The 22386-nt window shown below is 46.9% G+C and overlaps 1 protein-coding gene across 2 annotated transcripts in view; it reads right to left on the minus strand.

Moving 5' to 3' along the window:
* Positions 1 to 14849, minus strand: part of IFT22 (intraflagellar transport 22) — a 33231-nt gene extending 18382 nt beyond the window's left edge. For both annotated transcript variants that reach the window (XM_073565617.1, XM_073565616.1), the window contains exons 1-2: positions 14615 to 14849; positions 6622 to 6704 (exon numbers count right to left, since the gene is read on the minus strand). In XM_073565617.1, coding sequence (XP_073421718.1) covers positions 6622 to 6704; positions 14615 to 14653 — 122 coding nt within the window. In that variant the 5' untranslated portion in view covers positions 14654 to 14849. The remainder of the gene's footprint in view (positions 1 to 6621; positions 6705 to 14614) is intronic.
* Between the last annotated feature and the right edge of the window lie 7537 nt (positions 14850 to 22386).

The following is a 22386-nucleotide window of genomic DNA, read 5'->3' on the forward strand; positions in this document are numbered from 1 at the left end:
AGAATGGCTTTTAGGGTTAAATTGCATGAATGGAAAGTCTTCCGGGCATGCCCAGTTTAAAAAAGCGGGTCCGCCGCTGAAAAAAATGTTACTTTGTCCGTCTACTCAAGACGGCGGACGCTTAAATTCAAACGGATCTGTCGAAAAAAAGGATGCAACGGACGACCATCCATCACAATCCGCCTGTAAGTGTATGAGGAAAAAAAACGGATCAGTTTTTTTTCAAGAAATGGCGGATTTCGACTGACGTCAAAAGACTGAAGTGTGAAAGAGGCCTAAAATGCAACTACAGCCCAAGAATGAAGGCAAACAAACACATACTGGATCATTTCTCCTTGTGCCCCATCAACACCTCTGACCCTTCAAGGTATGAACGTCACAAGATCTCTGAATGTGCTATCTGGCACCAAGATGTGAGCAGCAGATCCTAAAAATTGTGTCAGACTTGTTTTCCAGCACACCCCACAGGTGCTCGCTTGGATTGGGATCTGGGGAATTTGAAGGCACCTTGCATTCTTTGTTATTTTCCTCAAATGATTCCTAAACATATTTTGCAATGTGCAATATCCTGCCGTGGTGGTCCCTGCTATGAGGGAATCCCTACCATGGAAGGGTGTATTGCATCTGCAACATACATAGCAAGCAGCGCTGATTTGCTGTCGACATGATGTCAGCAGCGCAGCCAATGCCAGACATCGGGAGCAGAGAAACTCAGCACGGGACCCAGGAAGGGTGAGTAGAGCTCAGTTTGTTTGTTTTTTTTTTATAACATATTGCACCCTGACCCAAAATTTCCTAACATTTTAATCCTGCCCTTTGAAAATATATCTGTGTCACCTATTCACTGCATATTACTACTTATAAATGTAGTTTGCAGTTCATTTTTCTGTGTGGATGTGCGTTCATTAGTTCCTGTCTGTTTTATATGTAATATTTAAAAGAGTTTATCATGGTAATATATATCGCAGACACAGTGCTGCTTGATACATCTGTGAAGGCTCTACTCTCTAGTCTATGTAGGTTGCATGCATTAGCTTCGATCCACTTTCCTTACGGTATAGAAACATGATGACTAAACAATAACTTTTAACATCACAATTTAGGTTTCAAATTCCTGCTCAATTTCCCCTACTGAAAACATTTTCTTCTGTATTTATTTTCAAACCAAAAATAAACACAAATACCAAGACCCCCAAATAATGGGCTTTAAAGGGAATCTGTCAGTAGGATCAACCCTCCTAAGCGCCTATATGGTCATGTACAGTAGGTCATCGGAAGCTGAAGAAAATTATATCTTGATATCTACGATCCGATGTCTTATTGCAGAGAAATGCAAGTTTTTCTTATATTTAAATGAGCTATTAAAGGGAACATGTCATGGGAAAAAATACTATTAATCTGCAGATACAGGGTTAATCTGCAGGTTAATAGCGTTCTTAATCTGCCCGACGCCAGCAATTAGAGCTGCTCTACTGGGAAGAAATGAACTTTATTACCCCTGGCAGCGTTTGGTGTTCCATCATAGGGGTGGTACCGGCGAGGGTTCAGTCACGCTCTGTGTATAATGAGCGGCCACTGTAACCGCACCCCCACCACTGACTGACAGACAGACGGCCCTAATGATGAGCGAGGTGTTAGTCAGTGTCAGGAGCGCAGTATACACAGAGCGGTGACTGAACCCAAGCTGGCACAACCCCTATGACAATGCCGAACGCTGCCGGGAGAATAAAGTTAACTTCCTCTCAGCAGCAGGGGTCTCAGTGTCGGCGCTTGGCAGGCTCAGAATCTTCTTAACCTGTAGATTAACCCAATATCTGCAGGTAAATAGTGTTTTTCACATGACAGGTTCACTTTAAGATTTCTGGGAAAGACACTGATCTGCATGTGATTCTGCCCCCAGAGCTTATTTTAATTGAAAGGGGGTGTTACCAGTGCGAGACATGTAATGACTGACAATCTGCTCTCTTGATTTCACTGCAGAGCTTTGTGTGATTATAACACAGTACAGCAGAACTGAACTTTGTCTCATTACAAACATATTAGAAGCTGAAGCAAGAGATGACAACAGCTGCAATCTCACAGGCAGCCAGTGAGAGAGTGGGGATGAAGAGGCATTACAGGAGAGCTGACAGCTCTGTGAGGGGACAATTGTAAATTTGTAAAGAGACAAAGTACACCAGTTAGACTGGTGAGGGATCATAATACAGTCCAGCAGTCAATAGATGGTAAACATGTTTTTATTAAATGGTAACACACAAAGAAAAGGGCTTGCATGTATGTCAGAGACAACCTGGTTATGAACATTTGAAACATTTCCAATGGTGTTGAACAGAAAAGAAGAGATTAAAGTATACAGTTCTGCAATTCACGTGTGCCTCCCCTTCCATATCAGAACCTTTTGCAGCTGTGCACAAGGATTTGGTAAGAAATTTCTCTCTCCTCTGTAAGAAAGAAATTGCTCTTTCTGGGGTCACCTATAGGAAGCTACTAAAGTAGATGCAAATTGATTTGCAGAATTTGGTCTATCGACGAAGTCAGTAATCTGTGGCTACTGGTCGGGAGCACCGTGAACCGCCTCTTACGTGGTGGCATCTGCAGCTCTTCTTTTGATTAGCCAGCCTAGTGCAACGTCACCGTTGCTGTGTGATGTACATGTGATGTTGTGCCAGCCAGGCTAATCAAAAAAGGGCCGCAGATTCTATTCGGTATGAGGCGATTCTTAGGGATCCTGTCTAGCAGGCACACATTACTGACATCGCCAATGGAGTATGTCCAGTGAATCGATCTGCAAGTTGCACTAAAGCATGCCCGCTGTCTTGGGGTCATATTTGACACTGAACTTTCCTTTACTCCCTATATCCGATCACTCACTCGCTCTTGTCACCTGCATATTAAAAACATCTCCAGAATCCGACCTTTTCTCACCTTTGAAACTGCTAAGACTCTTACTGTCGCTCTTATTCATTCTCGTCTGGACTACTGCAACTCTCTTCTGATCGGTCTCCCTCTTACTAAACTTCCTCCTCTCCAATCCATCTTGAATGCGGCAGCCATATTTCTGTCCAGCCGCTTCACCGATGCCTCCATCTTGTGCCAGTCATTACACTGGCTACCTATTCGCTACAGGGTCCAGTATAAACTCATCTCTCTCACCCACAAAGCTCTCCACTGTTCTGCACCGCCTTATATCTCCTCTCTCATCTCTGTCTATCGCCCTACACGTGCCCTCCGTTCTACAAATGACCTAAGACTAACATCCCCCATAATCCGAACCTCGCACCTCCGTCTCCAAGACTTCTCTCGTGCTGCGCCAGCTCTCTGGAATGCAGTTCCCCAGAAGATCAGACTGATACCTAGCCCCGACCTATTCAAGCGCGCTTTGAAAACCCATCTCTTCAAACAAGCCTACCACATCAACTGCTCAGTAAACTAACTTTGCCCTGTTCCCTCCTTCCAAATATTATTCTGAATCTGCACCCTACTTTTCATCTGTCTCCACACCCTCCATGCACACGATAACTGCACTTGATACTTGACTATTGCACTTAAACACACGGGCTGATGACCGGATCATGCAGCTTTATATGAAAATCCCCATTTATTATAATTGCCAGACCTGAAATAACAAGCACTTTTCACCTACTGTGTCCCCCCCATTTCCTTGTAGATTGTAAGCTTGCGAGCAGGGACCTCGCTCCTAATGTCACTGTTTAAATTGTCTTAACTTGTATTGAATTTATTGTCTGTACATGTTCCCGCTTAATTGTAAAATGCTGCGGAATATGTTGGCGCTATATAAATAAAAATTATTATTATTATTAAAGAAAACAGCTGCTTTCTTTGTGTTGCAGAGCTATTATACATGTTTGTGTCAAAGGAACATTGCTTGTAAGACTCCAAGCCGTAGCTGGATCTCCACAACCCCCACACAAAAATAAACACAGGTTGTTCCAAAAGATTTGGCTTCTTGGCTGGGTCACACATGGCCATTAGGTTTCCTGACATTGCGCACAGTAGACCTGGATCTCCGCACTAGGGCTCGCTCACACTGTGGTATACATCGGAGAAGTGCTAGCCGATGTTTTATCCGATAGCACGCAGACCAATGATAATCAATGGGGCAGTGCTGATGACCAATTTTTTTCACTGACAGAATCTGTGTGCTGTGATCTCATTTTGAAATCGGATGAGACTCATCCATTAAAGTCTATGGATGCATCCAATTTCCGTGGACACAATGGAACAAATTGATGAATTTGGTTCTCCATCTTCTCCTTACAGTGTACCATAATTCTCTCATCAGAGATTGATAAGAGTGTCATTAGCATAATTGATCCGAGGAGAACATCTACGGACGTGTGACTCGGGACTTAAAGGGAACCTGTCGCCTCGTTTTTCAGCTATAAGCTGCAGCCACTGCCTTTCAGAGCTTATCTACAGCATTCTAGTTTTATTATACTCACCTGGGGGCGGTCCGGTCCAATGGCCGTCGCAGGTCTGAGTCGGCGCCTCCTGTCTTCATGCGAAGTTGTCATCTTCCTTGCTTCGTGTAGTGGCTCCTGCGCAGGTGTTCTGCTCTGCCCTGTTGAGGGCAGAGCCAAATACTGCAGTGCGCAGGCGCTGGGCCTCTCTGACCTTTCCCGGCGCCTGCGCACTGCAGTCCTTGGCTCTACCCTCAACAGGGCAGATCAGTACGTCTTCCTAGACCTGTCCGTGCAGTCAAACTGAGCAATCATGGGAGAAGAGCCTTGGTGAGAAAGATAAAGAAGAACCCCAAGATCACTGTGGCTGAGCTCCACAGATGCAGTAGGGAGATGGAAGAAAGTTCCACAAAGTCAACTATCACTGCAGCCCTCCACCAGTCGAGCCTTTTTGGCAGAGTGGCCCGACGGAAGCCTCTCCTCAGTGCCAGACATATGAAAGCCTGCATAGAGTTTGCTAAAAAAACACATGAAGGACTCCCAGATTATGAGAAATAAGATTCTCTGGTCTGATGAGACGAAGATAGAACTTTTTGATGATAATTCTAAGCAGTATGTGTGGAGAAAACCAGGCACTGCTCATCACCTGCCCAATACAATCCCAACAGTGAAACATGGTGGTGGCAGCATCATGCTCTGGGTGAGTTTTTCAGCTGCAGGGACAGGACAACTGGTTGCAACTGAAGGAAAAATGAATGCGGCCAAGTACAGAGATATCCTGGATGAAAACCTCTTCCAGAGTGCTCTGGACCTCAGACTTGGCCAAAGATTCATCTTCCAACAAGACAATGACCCTAAGCACACAGCTAAAAATAACAAAGGAGTGGCTTTAGAACAACTCTGTGACCATTCTTGACTGGCCCAGCCAGAGCCCTGACCTAAACCCAATTGAGCATCTCCGGAGAGTCCTGAAAATGGCTGTCCACCAACGTTCACCATCCAACCTGACGGAACTGGAGAGGATCTGCAAGGAAGAATGGCAGCGGATCCCCAAATCCAGGTGTGAAAAACTTGTTGCATCATTCCCAAGACGACTCATGGCTGTACTAGCTCAAAAGGGTGCTTCTACTCAATACTGAGCAAAGGGTCTGAATACTTATGAGCATGTGATATATTTCAGTTTTCCTTTTTTAATAAATTTGCAAAAATTTCTACATTTCTGTATTTTTTTCAGTTAAGATGGGGTGCAGAGTGTACATTAATGAGAAAAAATGAACATTTTTTAATTTAACAAATGGCTGCAATGAAACAAAGAGTGAAAAATTTAAAGGGGTCTGAATACTTTCCGTACCCACTGTAAGTCTATGGGTGCAAGTGACACAAAGCACAGCACTCGGATATCATCTGAGTGCGGTGCGACATATACTCCGATGCCGGCAGAGGAGGACATGGAGAAATTACTTTCTCCACCTAATCCGCAGCTGTGCGCTGATACTCTGTGCGAGAGGATCAGATCACAGTAGCATGACGCTCAGCTCCGGCTTGCTGCAGAGCAAAAGCCGAGGGTCATTAGCAACTTGCATCCAATGCCATACGCTTGTGTGGCTCCAGCCTTACACAACTGGCTACAGGTCCAAGTGTCTAAACATAGGACAAATTTAAAATCTTTCATTCCTATCTATTCCATTGCTCCCTGGACAGGTGCTTGTTCCACCGACTACTTCCCCAACTTTTTTTGAAGGACACAAACCCTTTTGGCTCATACATTAAAGTCTTAAGTTCATGAGATCATCTACCACAACAGAAGGCTCCCACATCAACTTGCCAACACCTGCAATTATAGCAGTAATAGGGGAACTAAATGCCATCTCTGAAATCTTGATGGGCCAAGAGTCCTCCTGAATAGGAGTTCAAGGGGTTCTCGACTATTTTGATATTGTTGACCTATCCTCGTCATAACGCATTAATAACAAATCATTGGGGTTCCTACACCTAGCACCCCCACTAATCAGCTGTTATAAGGTCTGGTAAGATGTAAACAGAATGTGGAGCACAGCGCCGTACAATAGTAGTCATCTCCCAGGGACTGCAGATCAGCTACTATTCAAGTGATCATTGCTATAATCTACTGGTATATAGCATGTTCTGGTGGTACGATGGCATCACGTCCTGCAGACTACAATATGGGATGATACATTACCTTACACCTTGGGTTGGACTATATTCTCCCCCAATATTTTCTGTTGCATCAGCTAAAAAGTTTGCCAAAGTAGTTTTTCCGCACTGCAAAAAAAAATTAAAAATAAAAACACATTAAAAATTGACAGAATCATTATGACAGCAAAATCATAAAAGGGTGACACCATGATGAAATATGCCACTCAATAGTAATAGTAGTAACACCACTCAATAATGCAAAAAATTGTACATTTTTGTGAGGTCTGTTGGTGGATGGATGTCATCAAGACTGGGGCCATAGTAAAGCTCAGTTCACGTGTCCGCCTCAGGAACAGACAAATGGAAATCAAGACCAAACCAGATTTGCTTGCCAAGTCATGTAAACAGAAGAAGAGTGACCCCAAAGATTATTATGGGGTTCGTTTAGCCTGTTATGTGTCCGGTTTTAGAATGGAAAACACTTGACGGCAAACGCAGATGGACCCCAAAATAATCAGTGAAGGCTTCAGCTTCAGTTAGCCAGAAAATCTGATTTGGTTCAGATTTCCATTTGTTTGATACTAGCGAGGATTCAGATTGGCGTATTTCACAGTCCAAACATGGACCACACTGTACAGTCTGACTGCTATTAAAATATGAGGCAGTCAGTCAAGCAATCAATCCGGGCATTGCGGTTCATAGATCGACCGTGACATGTGCTGATCTGAACCGGACACAGGAGTATGCATCAGCTGGTGACTGTGCTATAAATAAATAGTTAAAAAAAATGGCGTGGGAACTCCTCTATTCTTGATAACCAACCTTGCTAAAGCTGACAGCTGAGGGTTGCAGCCCGCAGCTGTCTGTTTTGCTTGGCTGGTTCTCAAAAATACAGGGGAACCCACGCCATTTTTAAAAAATATGTTTATTTATAGCGCAGGCGCCAGCTGATGACTACTCCTCTCATTATCCGCCAGCTGCTCTCACTGTTATCAGTTCAATACAAGCCTCAATATTGCCCCCTGCTAGCGCTGATCGCTGCGCGAGCAGGGGACGATGGTGTGAGTTGTCTTCAGCACCAGGCGCTGGGGAACAGTACCGCTGTCTCTCAGGCGCCGGTACATGTGATAGCACACGGTTGTCACACGTATTTAACACACGTACACGGATATCTTACCAGTACCGGAAATATCAGGACGTGTGAAAGAGCCCTAATACATATACCTCATGAACATTTATGTGGCGTTTTTTACGCTTTTGCTTGTGGTTTTGGTTCAATCGCTGTTTCCATAGGCGTCTATGTAGAGGCACATGAGAAAAATGTTTAAATTAAAGTGAACCTGACACCTGATACATGCTGCGGCGTTTCATAGAAAACCATAATTTTAATAATCATCAGGGAGAGCCGCACTAAACACTACTCAGACAGGATGGTCCCCGGTGGCTTCTCCTTGCCCGCTGCCAGTGACAGGTCTCTGCCTATAGACGCAACTATGGGAGAGGACGCCGAGTACCCGTCTGTTTGACTAGTCTACAGCAAGGCCGGGCGGGAAGGGAATGTATGTTTTTATCTGTCACACTGCAGAATTTCAGAGTAAGACAAACCTGGCTGAGAGATCATACAGACACTGCTCATGAATTGGGCAGCATGTATCTGATTCATTTAAAAAAAACAAAACAAATTTTAATACACAAATTAAATCAAGAAGTTTTAAAAACCTCTCTGAAAATAATATATATATATATATATATATATATATATTACACTGTGTTCCAAATTATTATGAAAAAATATTTCCTCATATTTTCTCTAAATTACCTATAAGAATTGCAGTCATTGTTATTTTCCAGTCATCCCTTGTTGGAAAGAAGCTTCTGAACTCTCTCGTCCATTGAATTTGTCAGTTTTTGGATGGTTTGTGCTTCAATTGTTTTGCATGTGGACAGAATACCCTCCCAGAGCTGTTGCTTAGATGTGAACTGCCTCCCACCATCATAGACACTCCTTTTGATGATGCTCCAGAGGTTCTCAATGGGGTTGAGGTCAGGGGAAGATGGTGGCCACACCATGAGTTTGTCCTCTTTTATGCCCATAGCAGCCAGATATGCAGATGTGTTATTTGCAGCATGAGACAGTGCATTATCATGCATGAAAATGATCTTGCTGCGGAAAGCACGGTTCTTCCTCTTGAACCATGGCAGGAAGTGCTGTTTTAGAAACTCCACATAGATTATGGAGTTCATCTTTACCCCTTCAGGGATCCTAAAGGGGCCGACAACCTCTCTCCCCATGATTCCAGCCCAAAACATTACTCCACCTCCTCCTTGTTGGCTCCTTAGCCGTGTTTTCATGGGGTGTCCATCAACCTGCCATCCTCAACTCCATTCATCTGGACCATCGAGCGTTGCACGGCACTCATCGGTGAACAAAACAGTTTGGAAGTCAGTCTTCATGTATCGTTTGGCCCACTGGAGCCGTTTCTGCTTGTGTGCAGTGGATAGAGGTGGTCGACAGGATGGCTTACACACAGCTGCAAACCTCTGAAGGACCCTGCATCTTGTTGTTCGGGGGACGTTGGAGGCACCTGCAGCTTCAAAAACTTGTCTGCTGCTATGACAAGGCATTTTTGAAGCTGCTCTTTTAACCTGCCGCAATTGCCTGTTGGAAAGAGTCCTCAATGTTTCCTTATCAGCACGCACACGTGTGTGCTGGGAATCCGCGATGATGATCACGATGAAGTGTCTTGGCAATGTTGATTGTAGTCATGCCTTGACCTAAATACTCCACAATTTGTTGCTTCTCAGCAGTCTTCTTAAGTAGTCTTGCCTTTATTTGGACACACCTGCCAAACTAATTTGCACAGGTATCTGCAATTGCTTTCAGTGATATAAAGAGCCCTAACACACATCACCATCACTGAGTTTAAATGACAAACAAAAAAATTCTAACCTTATCACTCTTAAACTCTTTTTGCATAATAATTTGGAACACAGTTTATATATATTATCTATTATATAAAGCTCAAGTGTGTGTATGTATGTGTGTGTGTGTATGTCCGGGATTGGCATCCGCACCGTCGCAGCTACAGCCACAAAATTTGGCACAGTCACACGTCTGGACCCCGAGAGTGTCCTAGGCTATGTTGTGAGGCGAAATTTTAACCCCGCGCGTTCCAATTCACCAATTTTGCCCTATCTACATAATGGGGAAAAAGTGTGTATCAAGCCCCGCCCCTCATTATGTCATCATAATGGTTGCCATGGCGACGCTGATGTCATCATAGGTTGCAAGCCCCGCCGCTCATTATGATGTCATAATGGTTGACTATGGGATGGAGGATGTGTGATGGGTATATGGGCACTGGACTATGGGATGGAGGATATGTATGATGGGTATATGGGCATGGGACTATGAGATGGAGGATGTGTGATGGGTATATGGGCACGGGACTATGGGATGGAGGATATGTATGATGGGTATATGGGCACGGGACTATGGGATGGCGGATATGTATGATGGGTATATGGGCACGGGACTATGGGATGGAGGATATGTATGATGGGTATATGGGCATGGGACTATGAGATGGAGGATGTGTGATGGGTATATGGGCACTCGACTATGGGATGGCGAATATGTATGATGGGTATATGGGCATGGGCCTATGGGATGGAGGATATGTATGATGGGTATATGGGCACGGGACTATGGGATGCAGGATATGTATGATGGGTATATGGGCATGGGACTATGGGATGGAGGATATGTATGATGGGTATATGGGCATGGGACTATGGGATGGAGGATATGTATGATGGGTATATGGGCATGGGACTATGAGATGAAGGATGTGTGATGGGTATATGGGCACTCGACTATGGGATGGCGAATATGTATGATGGGTATATGGGCATGGGACTATGGGATGGAGAATATGTATGATGGGTATATGGGCATGGGACTATGGGATGGAGGATGTGTGATGGGTATATGGGCACTCGACTATGGGATGGCAAATATGTATGATGGGTATATGGGCATGGGACTATGGGATGGAGAATATGTATGATGGGTATATAGGCATGGAACTATGGGATGGAGGATAGGTGTGTTGGGTATATGGGCACGGGACTATGGGATGGAGGATAGGTATGTTGGGTATATGGGCATGGGACTATGGGATGGAGGATGTGTGATGGGTATATGGGCACGGGACTATGGGATGGAGGATAGGTATGTTGGGTATATGGGCATGGAACTATGGGATGGAGGATAGGTATGTTGGGTATATGGGCATGGGACTATGGAATGGAGGATGTGTGATGGGTATATGGGCACGGGACTATGGAATGGAGGATAGGTATGTTGGGTATATGGGCATGGAACTATGGAATGGTGGATATGTATGTTGGGTATATGGGCACGGGACTATGGGATGGAGGATAATTATAATTTGTTATAACTATCCACAGTTAGTTACTATGCCCGGGCAGCGCCAGGCTCTTCAGCTAGTATTATTATAAAAGCAGAACAGATGCCACTAGGGCGACCACTGTAATGAGGGGCACCACTGAGTGATGTATTTATTGGGGCACTAGGGCTGTCACTGTAATGGGGTCACTAGGTGACACAGGTATAAAGGCACAATGGCTGTCATTGTTAAGGGGAAACATTGAGTGAGCCATTAATAGGGGGCACTTTGTGACAGTTAAGGAGGCATTAGGGCTATCATTGTTATGTAGGAGCACTGGGGACATAATATGGGGGGCATTAGTGCTGTCATTGTTATGTGGGAGTACAGGGGGATGAGTTATGGGGGCATTAGGACTGTCAGTTATGTGGGAATACTGAGGGATACAGATATGGGGGCATTAGGCCCCTCAGTTATGTGGGAGCAATGGGGGACACATTATGGGGGCATTAGTGCTGCCATTGTTATGGAGGAGCACTAGGGGACACATTATGGGGCCACATTATGTGGGAGCACTGAGGGAAACATTGTAATGGGGGAACACTGGGAGACACATTATGGGGGCATTAGTGCTGTCATTGTTATGGGGGACACATTATGGGGGCATTAGTGCTGTCATGTGGGAGCACTGAGGGACACATTATGGGGGCATTAGTGCTGTCATTGTTATAGGGGACACATTATGGGGGCATTAGTGCTGTCATTATGTAGGAGCACTGAGGAACACATTATGGGGCATTAGTGCTGTCATTGTACTGGGGGAGCACTGGGGGACACATTATGGGGGCATTAGTGCTGTCATTGTTATGGGGCCACATTATGGGAGAATTAGTGCTGTCATTATGTTGGAGCACTGAGGAACACATTATGGGGGCATTAGTGCTGTCATTGTAATGGGGGAACACTGGGAGACACATTATGGGGGCATTAGTGCTGTCACTGTTATGGGGGAGCACTAGGGGACACATTATGGGGGCATTAGTGCTGTCATTGTTATAGGGGACACATTATGGGGGCATTAGTGCTATCATTATGTGGGAACACTGAGGGACACATTATGGGGGCATTAGTGCTGTCATTGTAATGGGGGAGCACTGGGGGACACATTATGGGGGCATTAGTGCTGTCATTGTTATGGGGCCACATTATGGGGGCATTAGTGCTGTCATTATGTGGGAGCACTGAGGGACACATTATGGGGGCATTAGTGCTGTCATTGTAATGGGGGAACACTGGGAGACACATTATGGGGGCATTAGTGCTGTCATTGTTATGGGGGAGCACTGGGGGACACATTATGGGGGCATTAGTGCTGTCAGTATGTGGGAGCACTGAGGGACACATTATGGGGGCATTTGTGCTGTCATTGCTATGGGGGAGCACTGGGAGACACATTATGGGGGCATTAGTGCTGTCATTGTTATGGGGGAGCACTGGGGGACACATTATGGGGGCATTAGTGCTGTCATTGTTATAGGGGCACATTATGGGGGCATTAGTGCTGTCATTATGTGGGAGCACTGAGGGACACATTGTGGGGGCATTAGTGCTGCCATTGTAATGGGGGAGCACTGGGGGACACATTATGAGGGCATTAGTGCTGTCATTATGTGGGAGCACTGAGGGACACATTATGGGGGCATTAGTGCTGTCATTGCTATGGGGGAGCACTGGGAGAGACATTATGGGGGCATTAGTGCTGTCATTGCTATGGGGGAGCACTGGGGGACACATTATAGGGGCATTAGTGCTGTCATTGTTATGGGGGAGCACTGGGTGACATATGGGGGCATTAGTGCTGTCATTATTATGGGGGAGCACTGGGGGACACAGTTATGGGGGAGCACTGGGGGACATTATGGGGGCATTAGGGCTGTCATTGTTATGGGGGAGCACTGGGGGACACATTATGGGGCATTAGTGCTGTCCTTGTTATGGAGGAGCACTGGGGGACACATTATGGGGCATTAGAGCTGTCCTTGTTATGCGGAGCACTGGGGGACACATTATGGTGGCATTAGAGCTGTCCTTGTTATGGTGGAGCACTGGGGGACACATGGGGGCATTACAGCTGTCCTTGTTATGGGGAGCACTGGGGGACACATTATGGGGGCATTAGAGCTATCCTTGTTATGGTGGGGCACTGGGGGACACATTATGGGGGCATTAGAGCTGTCCTTGTTATGGTGGAGCACTGGGGGACACATTATGGGGGCATTAGAGCTGTCCTTGTTATGGTGGAGCACTGGGGGACACATTATGGGGGCATTAGAGCTATCCTTGTTATGGTGGGGCACTGGGGGACACATTATGGGGGCATTAGAGCTGTCCTTGTTATGGGGGAGCACTGGGGGACACATTATGGGGGCATTAGAGCTGTCCTTGTTATGGGGAGCACTGGGGGACACATTATGGGGGCATTAGAGCTGTCCTTGTTATGGTGGAGCACTGGGGGACACATTATGGGGGCATTAGAGCTGTCCTTGTTATGGGGAGCACTGGGGGACACATTATGGGGGCATTAGAGCTATCCTTGTTATGGTGGGGCACTGGGGGACACATTATGGGGGCATTAGAGCTGTCCTTGTTATGGGGGAGCACTGGGGGACACATTATGGGGGCATTAGAGCTGTCCTTGTTATGGTGGAGCACTGGGGGACACATTATGGGGGCATTAGAGCTGTCCTTGTTATGGTGGAGCACTGGGGGACACATTATGGGGGCATTAGAGCTGTCCTTGTTATGGTGGAGCACTGGGGGACACATTATGGGGGCATTAGAGCTGTCCTTGTTATGGTGGAGCACTGGGGGACACATTATGGGGGCATTAGAGCTATCCTTGTTATGGTGGGGCACTGGGGGACACATTATGGGGGCATTAGAGCTGTCCTTGTTATGGGGGAGCACTGGGGGACACATTATGGGGGCATTAGAGCTGTCCTTGTTATGGGGAGCACTGGGGGACACATTATGGGGGCATTAGAGCTGTCCTTGTTATGGTGGAGCACTGGGGGACACATTATGGGGGCATTAGAGCTGTCCTTGTTATGGGGAGCACTGGGGGACACATTATGGGGGCATTAGAGCTATCCTTGTTATGGTGGGGCACTGGGGGACACATTATGGGGGCATTAGAGCTGTCCTTGTTATGGGGGAGCACTGGGGGACACATTATGGGGGCATTAGAGCTGTCCTTGTTATGGTGGAGCACTGGGGGACACATTATGGGGGCATTAGAGCTGTCCTTGTTATGGTGGAGCACTGGGGGACACATTATGGGGGCATTAGAGCTGTCCTTGTTATGGTGGAGCACTGGGGGACACATTATGGGGGCATTAGAGCTGTCCTTGTTATGGTGGAGCACTGGGGGACACATTATGGGGGCATTAGAGCTGTCCTTGTTATGGTGGAGCACTGGGGGACACATTATGGGGGCACTTAGGAGCTTTAGAAACGCTGGAAAACATTAGAGATTCTCCTTCCCGCCTCCTACAACTTCAGGCGGCTCCTCCTCAGGTAGCCGCGGCTCCGGAGCCGTCAGAATGCCGGGACATCAGCGCTCACCTCACTGGGGCCGACAATCAGAACCTTCGCCTTCAGCATTCTTCTGCCGGGTCACTGGGGCTGTAGGCCGGCCGGCGGGCGGGAGGGCGAGCAGCCGGTAATGTGCTCCTGTCACTGCAGCATTAGGAGCCGCTGTAACCCCGGCGCTGCACTCTGACTCCTGTTACCGAGGCCTACACTACTCCAGCCGCGTCAGTGTTTCCATAGCAGCACGTGCACTGATAGGCTGCGGCCGTTTCCAAGGAGACAGAGCTGAGGTAATCTGTTCTGTGATTCTCGCCGGCACATTCGGCGGTGACGGGCCGACGGCCGTCAGTGTCCTCCTGTTAATGGCGCTGAGTGGGGTTCTGGGTAGAGTTGAGCGAAACGGGTCGAAAAAAATTGAAAAGTCGCAGACTTTCGCCAAAGTCGGGTTTCATGAAACGAAACCCGACCTTAGCGTGAGGTCGTCCACGAGGTCGGCGACTTTAGCGCCATAGTCGCGTTTCAAAAGATGCTTGAGCGCCTTTTTTGCAGCCAATCAGGAAGAACGGACACTGTGGGCAACGTGATGACATAGGCAGCGGTCACCACCATCTTGGAGAAGGGCATGCAAGTGATTGGCTTGCTTTGGTGGGCGTCACAGGGGGTATAAAAGGGCGTGCACGCCGACCGCCATGTTACTCATGCTGATCTCAGACTAGAGAGAGCTGCTGCTGATTCTGTAGGGAGAGCATTAGGCAGGGAAGAAGATACCAAAAACTGATTCTGCTGCTAGCGATTTTGCCTGTACAACACACCAGTCACTGTGCAGTGCAAGGGGAGGCTATATTTTGGTGCATCAGCTCTGTTGGTTATTAGGCTGCCTTTTAAGGCTACCTGGTAGCTGCATTGCTGTGTGCCCACTGCTGAGCAAACTGCTTTTTTCAAAGCAATCCAGATTTTATTGTTTTGTCCTTGTGAGTTACAGAGCGTTCATTTTTCACACACCATACAGCGGTGCACGCTCCTCTCTCAGTACCGTGTAACGGCTGTTATCACGACCACAGTGAAGCTAAGTGTGTGACTCTGTAAGGATAAGTCGAGGAGTTGTTCCGTTCTTACAGACCTCCATCTTATAGTTTTGTCTGGTTTTCAAACAGTTTAGTATATTTGCTGTTTGATTACATTCAAAACTATAGAGAGACAGCGTGTCAGTCTGTATACTAAAACACGGAGCTTGACAATTTTACATACACTGGACAGCGGTGTACGTGCACGCTCCTCTCTCAGTACCGTGTAACGACTGTTATCAGGGCCACATTGAAGCTATCTGTGTGTGACTCTGTAAGGATAAGTCGAGGAGTTGTTCCGTTCTTACAGACCTACACTCTAGGGAGATTCCAGTTCTGCCCAATTCTATATACACCTTGTAGTTTGTCATACACTAGGCAATTTCTGCCGGTCACATTGCGGTGTTAAATAAACAGGGCCTGACTAAATCCCGCAGTGTCCTGAAGTGTAGAGACATTCCAATTCTCCACAGTCTTCTATACACCTTTCTAACAGCATAGAGAATCTGCCTGTCATATTGCGGTGTTAAATAAACAGGGCCTGACTGAATCCCACAGTGTCCTGAAGTGTAGAGACATTCCAATTCTCCACAGTCCTCTATACACCTTTCTAACAGCATAGAGAATCTGCCTGTCATATTGCGGTGTTAAATAAACAGGGCCTGACTGAATCCCACAGTGTCCTGAAGTGTAGAGACATTCCAATTCTCCACAGTCTTCTATACACCTAACAGCATAGAGAATCTGCCTGTCATATTGCGGTGTTAAATAAACAGGGCCTGACTGAATCCCACAGTGTCCTGAAGTGTAGAGACATTCCATTTCTCCACAGTCCTCTATACACCTTTCTAACAGCATAGAGAATCTGCCTGTCATATTTGTGGTGTTAAATAAACAGGGCCTGACTGAATCCCACAGTGTCCTGAAGTGTAGAGACATTCCAATTCTCCACAGTCTTCTATACACCTTTCTAACAGCATAGAGAATCTGCCTGTCATATTGCGGTGTTAAATAAACAGGGCCTGACTGAATCCCACAGTGTCCTGAAGTGTAGAGACATTCCAATTCTCCACAGTCCTCTATACACCTTTCTAACAGCATAGAGAATCTGCCTGTCATATTGCGGTGTTAAATAAACAGGGCCTGACTGAATCCCACAGTGTCCTGAAGTGTAGAGACATTCCAATTCTCCACAGTCTTCTATACACCTTTCTAACAGCATAGAGAATCTGCCTGTCATATTGCGGTGTTAAATAAACAGGGCCTGACTGAATCCCACAGTGTTCTGAAGTGTAGAGACATTCCAATTCTCCACAGTCCTCTATACACCCTTCTAACAGCATAGAGAATCTGCCTGTCATATTGCGGTGCTAAATAAACAGGGCCTGACTGAATCCCACAGTGTCCTGAAGTGTAGAGACATTCCATTTCTCCACAGTCTATACACCTTTCTAACAGCATAGAGAATCTGCCTGTCAAATTTGCGGTGTTAAATAAACAGGGCCTGACTGAATCCCACAGTGTCCTGAAGTGTAGAGACATTCCAATTCTCCACAGTCCTCTATACACCTTTCTAACAGCATAGAGAATCTGCCTGTCATATTGTGGTGTTAAATAAACAGGGCCTGACTGAATCCCACAGTGTCCTGAAGTGTAGTGACATTCCAATTCTCCACAGTCCTCTATACACCCTTCTAACAGCATAGAGAATCTGCCTGTCATATTGCGGTGTTAAATAAACAGGGCCTGACTGAATCCCACTGTGTCCTGAAGTGTAGAGACATTCCAATTCTCCCCAGTACTATATACACCTTGTACCTTGTTTTACAGTACCAGAGAGTTGGTGTAAATTTGGGTACATTTTTCCAAAAAATGAGGAAGTGTGGTGGAAGAGTCCGTGGAAGTGGGCGGGGGTTGGCAGCTGGTAATGATGGTGTTGGTGTTGGTGGTGGATCTGCTGGTAGTGGCAAAAGCAAAATAGCACCTAATACTGGAGGTGTTGAGGCTGCGTCATCATCTGGCTCCACAAGGCCTCGAAGGCTCCCTTTTCTGGGAGTAGGTAAGCCGCTTCTAAAGCCGGAGCTTCAAAACAAGTTTTGGCTTACATTGCTGACTCAGCCTCCAGCTCTATCACCTCCTCTTCTGAAGTTTTAAAAAATAAAAGCACTGAGTCGTCATTGGAGGCTCATGGTCAGGAACCACACCTTTCCTTGTGTCCTTCACCCCTACCAAAATAGAAGGATGCAGTAGGCCACACTACAGATTACTCCATGGAGCTGTTTTCACATACCATGCCTGGGTTATCAAGTCAAATCGTGAATTACCCAGGCAAAGATGAATCTGACATGGAGTGCACTGATGCACAGCCACTGATAGATGATTCTGCTGGTACATTCACTCAGAGCACTACATTGTCCTCTCTGTGTACTGAGCCAGAATCTGATCCAGATGAAACTCAGGTGCCCCTTCCCGCATACTATACCACCATACACGGTGACACAGAGGAAGGTGCACATGACATTGAAGAGGAGGTGATGGATGACCCAGTTGTTCCCAGATTGGCATCCATTGGGGGTAGAGTGTGCCGCTGCCAATAGCTCAGAAGAGGAGGAGGAGCATCCGCAGCGGGCATCGACATCGCAACAGTTGTTATCTGGCAGGCCCGGAGCAGTCCAAAAACGGGTTACAAAAACCAAAAATATTGCAGGACAGCTTGGCCATACGGTCAAAAAAGCACAGCGTGCAAGGCCTCAAACTGTCTTCCCTAGTAGGAAGAGTGCAGTGTGGCACTTTTTTGAACAAAATCCTAATGATCAGGCAAAGGTAATCTGTAAGAAGTGCACAAAGACCTTTAGCCGAGGGAAAAATCTGAGAAATTTGAATACCAGTTGGATGCTAAGACATTTAACCACCATGCACTTGCAAGCGTGGATGGACTACCAAAACTCACGTACCACATGTGCTACTGCTCCCAAAGAAGGTAGTCAGCAACGCAACATTGTTTCCCCCACTGTAAGCCCACCGGTTAGCACACCACCAGCAGCAAATGTTGAGTTGTCGTCGCAAGGGCAAATCATTCAGGGAATCACACTGTTATTGCAACGAAAGACTGAATCTAGACCATCAGAAAGAACACCAACTCCATCACCATCATCAACCCTCTCTCAGTCCGCCATATCCGCCGCTACTTCCACCATATCCAGCTCTCAAGTCCAGCTCACCCTACCAGAGACTATGAGTAGGGCAAAAAAGTACTCATCCTCTCATCCGCATACACTGGGTTTGAACACCCACATTGCCAAACTAATCTCGTTAGAGATGATGCCCTATTGGTTAGTTGAAAGCGCAGCTTTCCGCGAACTAATGGCCTATGCAGTACCACGCTATGAACTACCCAGTCGCCACTTCTATTCTCGCAAAGCCATCCCAGCCCTCCACCTTCATGTGAAAGACCGCATTGTCCATGCACTCAAGCTGTCAGTGAGTGGAAAGGTGCACCTCACATCTGATGCATAGTCCAGTAGGCATGGCCAGGGCCATTACGTGTCCATCACTGCGCACTGGGCTATTGTGGTGGATGCAGGGTCCACAGGGGACAGCGGTGGTGGCACAGTGCTGCCTAGCCCACGGTATAGGAAACAGTTGGCTGTAGGCGTTCGACCCTCCTCCTCCAGAAGCGAAAGCTGGTCCACAGAGCGCAGTCGCACGAGCACTGCATCCGCAGTTGACAGTGTTGCAAACGAGGTGTCCCCCTATCGATCAGCTAGTGGAAAGCGTCAGCAGGCTGTGTTGCAGATGATGTGTTTGGGCGACAGACACACCGCAGAGGTACTGGCCGACTACTTTCAGCGACAAACTGAGTCATGGCTGGGCAGTCTACATCTTGAGGCAGGCAAGGTAGTTAGTGATAACGGCCGGAATTTTGTGGCAGCCATAGCCCTTTCAAAACTCAGACACATACCTTGCTTGGCTCACACCTTGAACCTGGTGGTGCAGTGCTTCCTCACTAATTATCCGGATTTAACAGGCCTGCTACTTATGGTTCGAAGACTGTGCGCGCACATCCGCCGGTCACCTGTACACTCCATTAGTATGCAGAAGCTGCAGCGATTGCTCCACCTTCCCAAGCACCGCCTAATTATCGACGTTGCAACAAGGTGGAACTCCACCCTGCACATGGTTGAGCGGCTGTGCGAACAAAGGCAGGCCGTAATGCATTTGTGGGAGGATACACGGGCAGGCACTTTGAGGGCAGGCATGGAGTTGACAGGTGTGCAGTGGTCGAAGCTGAAAGACCTCTGTAAAGTCCTTCAGTGTTTTGAGGAATGCACACGACTGGTAAGCGCAGACGACGCCATCATAAGCATGAGCATCCCACTTATGCGTCTGCTCATGCAAACTTTGACGCACATTAAGGAGCAGGCGTCTGCAGCCGAGGTTGATGAGGAGGAAGAAGAGGAGGGAAGCCTTGATGACAGTCAGCCATTGTCTGGTCAGGGAACTGTCGTGGACGAGGTGGAGGAAGAAGAGGAAGAGGAGGAGGATGATGATGGGGATGATTATTTAGGGGAGGAGGATGCTTCTCGTGGGGCAAGAGAAAATGTTGGCTTTGCAAGGTCTGGTACAGGGTTTGTGTGTGACTGGAGGGATGTGGATTTGCCAGAAAGTGCTCCTCCACCCAGCACTCGCAGTGCATCATTGACACCGGGAACATTGGCCCACATGTCAGATTATGCCTTGCAGATCCTAAAAAGGGACCCCCGCATTGCCAAAATGATGACCGATGATGACTACTGGTTGGCCAGCATCCTGGATCCACGCTATAAAGGCAAATTCCAAAACATCATGCCACAGGAGAACCATGACTTAATATTGGCTAACAAGCTAATCTGGTAAACCGTTAGGTTGAGGCATTCCCAGCACACAGCAGCGGTGATGGTTCTCACACGAGCCGTAGGGGCCGGGGGCAACTTGGAAGCAGTGTTGGTGGTGGACACATCAGAAGTGGCGTTGGAGACAGGGGTTTCATGACCATGTTGTGGACTGATTTTTCAAGTCCCGCTCACACGACTGGTAATACTGCATCGATTGAAAGTGACAGGAGACAGCAGTTGTCAAGTATGGTTACAAACTACTTTTCCTCCCATATCGATGTTCTCCCTCACAGGTCATTCCGATTTGACTATTGGGCAGCTAAACTGGACACCTGGCCTGAATTGGCACAATATGCCTTACAGGAGCTCGCATGCCCAGCTGCAAGTGTGCTGTCGGAAAGAGTCTTCAGTGCTGCTGGATCAATACTGACAGAAAAAAGGACCCATCTGTCGACCCAAAATGTAGATGATCTAACCTTCATTAAAATGAACCATGCATGGGTTTCCAAGGATTTTGTCCCACCTTACCCTGATGACACATAGGTTGCCAGAAAAATTGTTTTCTTTGGTCCCCTGTTCCTGGGACTTGACCAATTTCGCCTTTAGCAGCAGGTGAATGTCCCACATCAACATATGGCATTTTTTAAACCTCCCTAACTGGGCAGCCTCCTCCCCCCCAATGGCCGGGGTCACCACCGAGCGCACGCAACCGTGCGAGTGCCATTGCCCTGGACAGGTGGGTGGGCCGACTCGTGGGCACGGGCACTAGCACAGGGTCCCTCATAGTGCAATCAAGTGTCTCTGACGGTGGTGGTGCACACCCGCCGTCAGACACACCGCCGTACTATGAGGGGCCCAGTGCCAGTGCCGACGCCCACGAGTGGGCCCCCCTTGCTTGGGCAGGGCCCCAGCATTTGCAATGTTTACCTCTCCCTGCTCCTACGCTGTGAAGTCTGGGCTGTCAAATCCATCACTGGGACTGGCACTTCAAATTTGGTGAACTGATAGAAGATGATGGTTAAGACGTAGCTATGCCCTGTCCCGCTGGCCGGGATCTAGCTTCAGATGATCAATGGCTTCCATTTCTTATCGACGTCGACTCACATTAAGATGCAGTGGTGGTTTCTCATCAGCTTTAACAGTTTTCCTACCCACAGACGTGTGACATTCCAGCGCACATTTTTAAATGTGCCCTCCCTCTCATGCCAATCCAATTGAATCACCTACGGCCTGTGGCTTCTGTGTTTTGCACTTCAAAGTTACGTGACAGATCATGATAGGCAATGAGCACCATGTTTACATCTCTCCCTGTGATCAAAATTGGATGGATATGAGTAACGGCGATGGGATCAATGGTACTACGATACAGCAACACTTTCTTCACAAAGAAAGGTTTTTGCTGTGTCCACACACTAATTAATTGAGGGTCAGCATCGCCTCTGAGAATTGTGACGGAAGTTGTTCCCGTGAATAGTAATTTGTAGATTTTTGCAATCACTAGACTTTAGGTAAATAATTGTATGCATCTAATTTCCTATTGCAGAGAGTCTGGGCTGTCTTACTGAGACAGAAATATAAATCAAGATTTAAAAATACCACCAAAAGTGTATCATGGTGTACGTTTGAAATTCCTTTTTTCTAGTTTTTAGATTGTTGTGTAATCCATGCAGAGAACACGGAGATTTTAAATGTTTAAACTATGCTGTATATACCTGCTATCCAGTGATAATGTACCCTATCTCAACTTTGTACAATGAGGTTACAAAACCAATTTAGTGCTTCTGGAAGTCAGTAAAAAGTAGTTAGGAGTGTTCAAATCAAGAAAATGATAAGGGTGCCCATACTTTTGCACCGCTCAAATTTTGTT

The sequence above is a fragment of the Dendrobates tinctorius genome, unplaced genomic scaffold, assembly GCF_039654945.1.
Source record: "Dendrobates tinctorius isolate UK_male_01 unplaced genomic scaffold, ASM3965494v1 ptg000016l, whole genome shotgun sequence".
Taxonomy (NCBI): domain Eukaryota; kingdom Metazoa; phylum Chordata; class Amphibia; order Anura; family Dendrobatidae; genus Dendrobates; species Dendrobates tinctorius.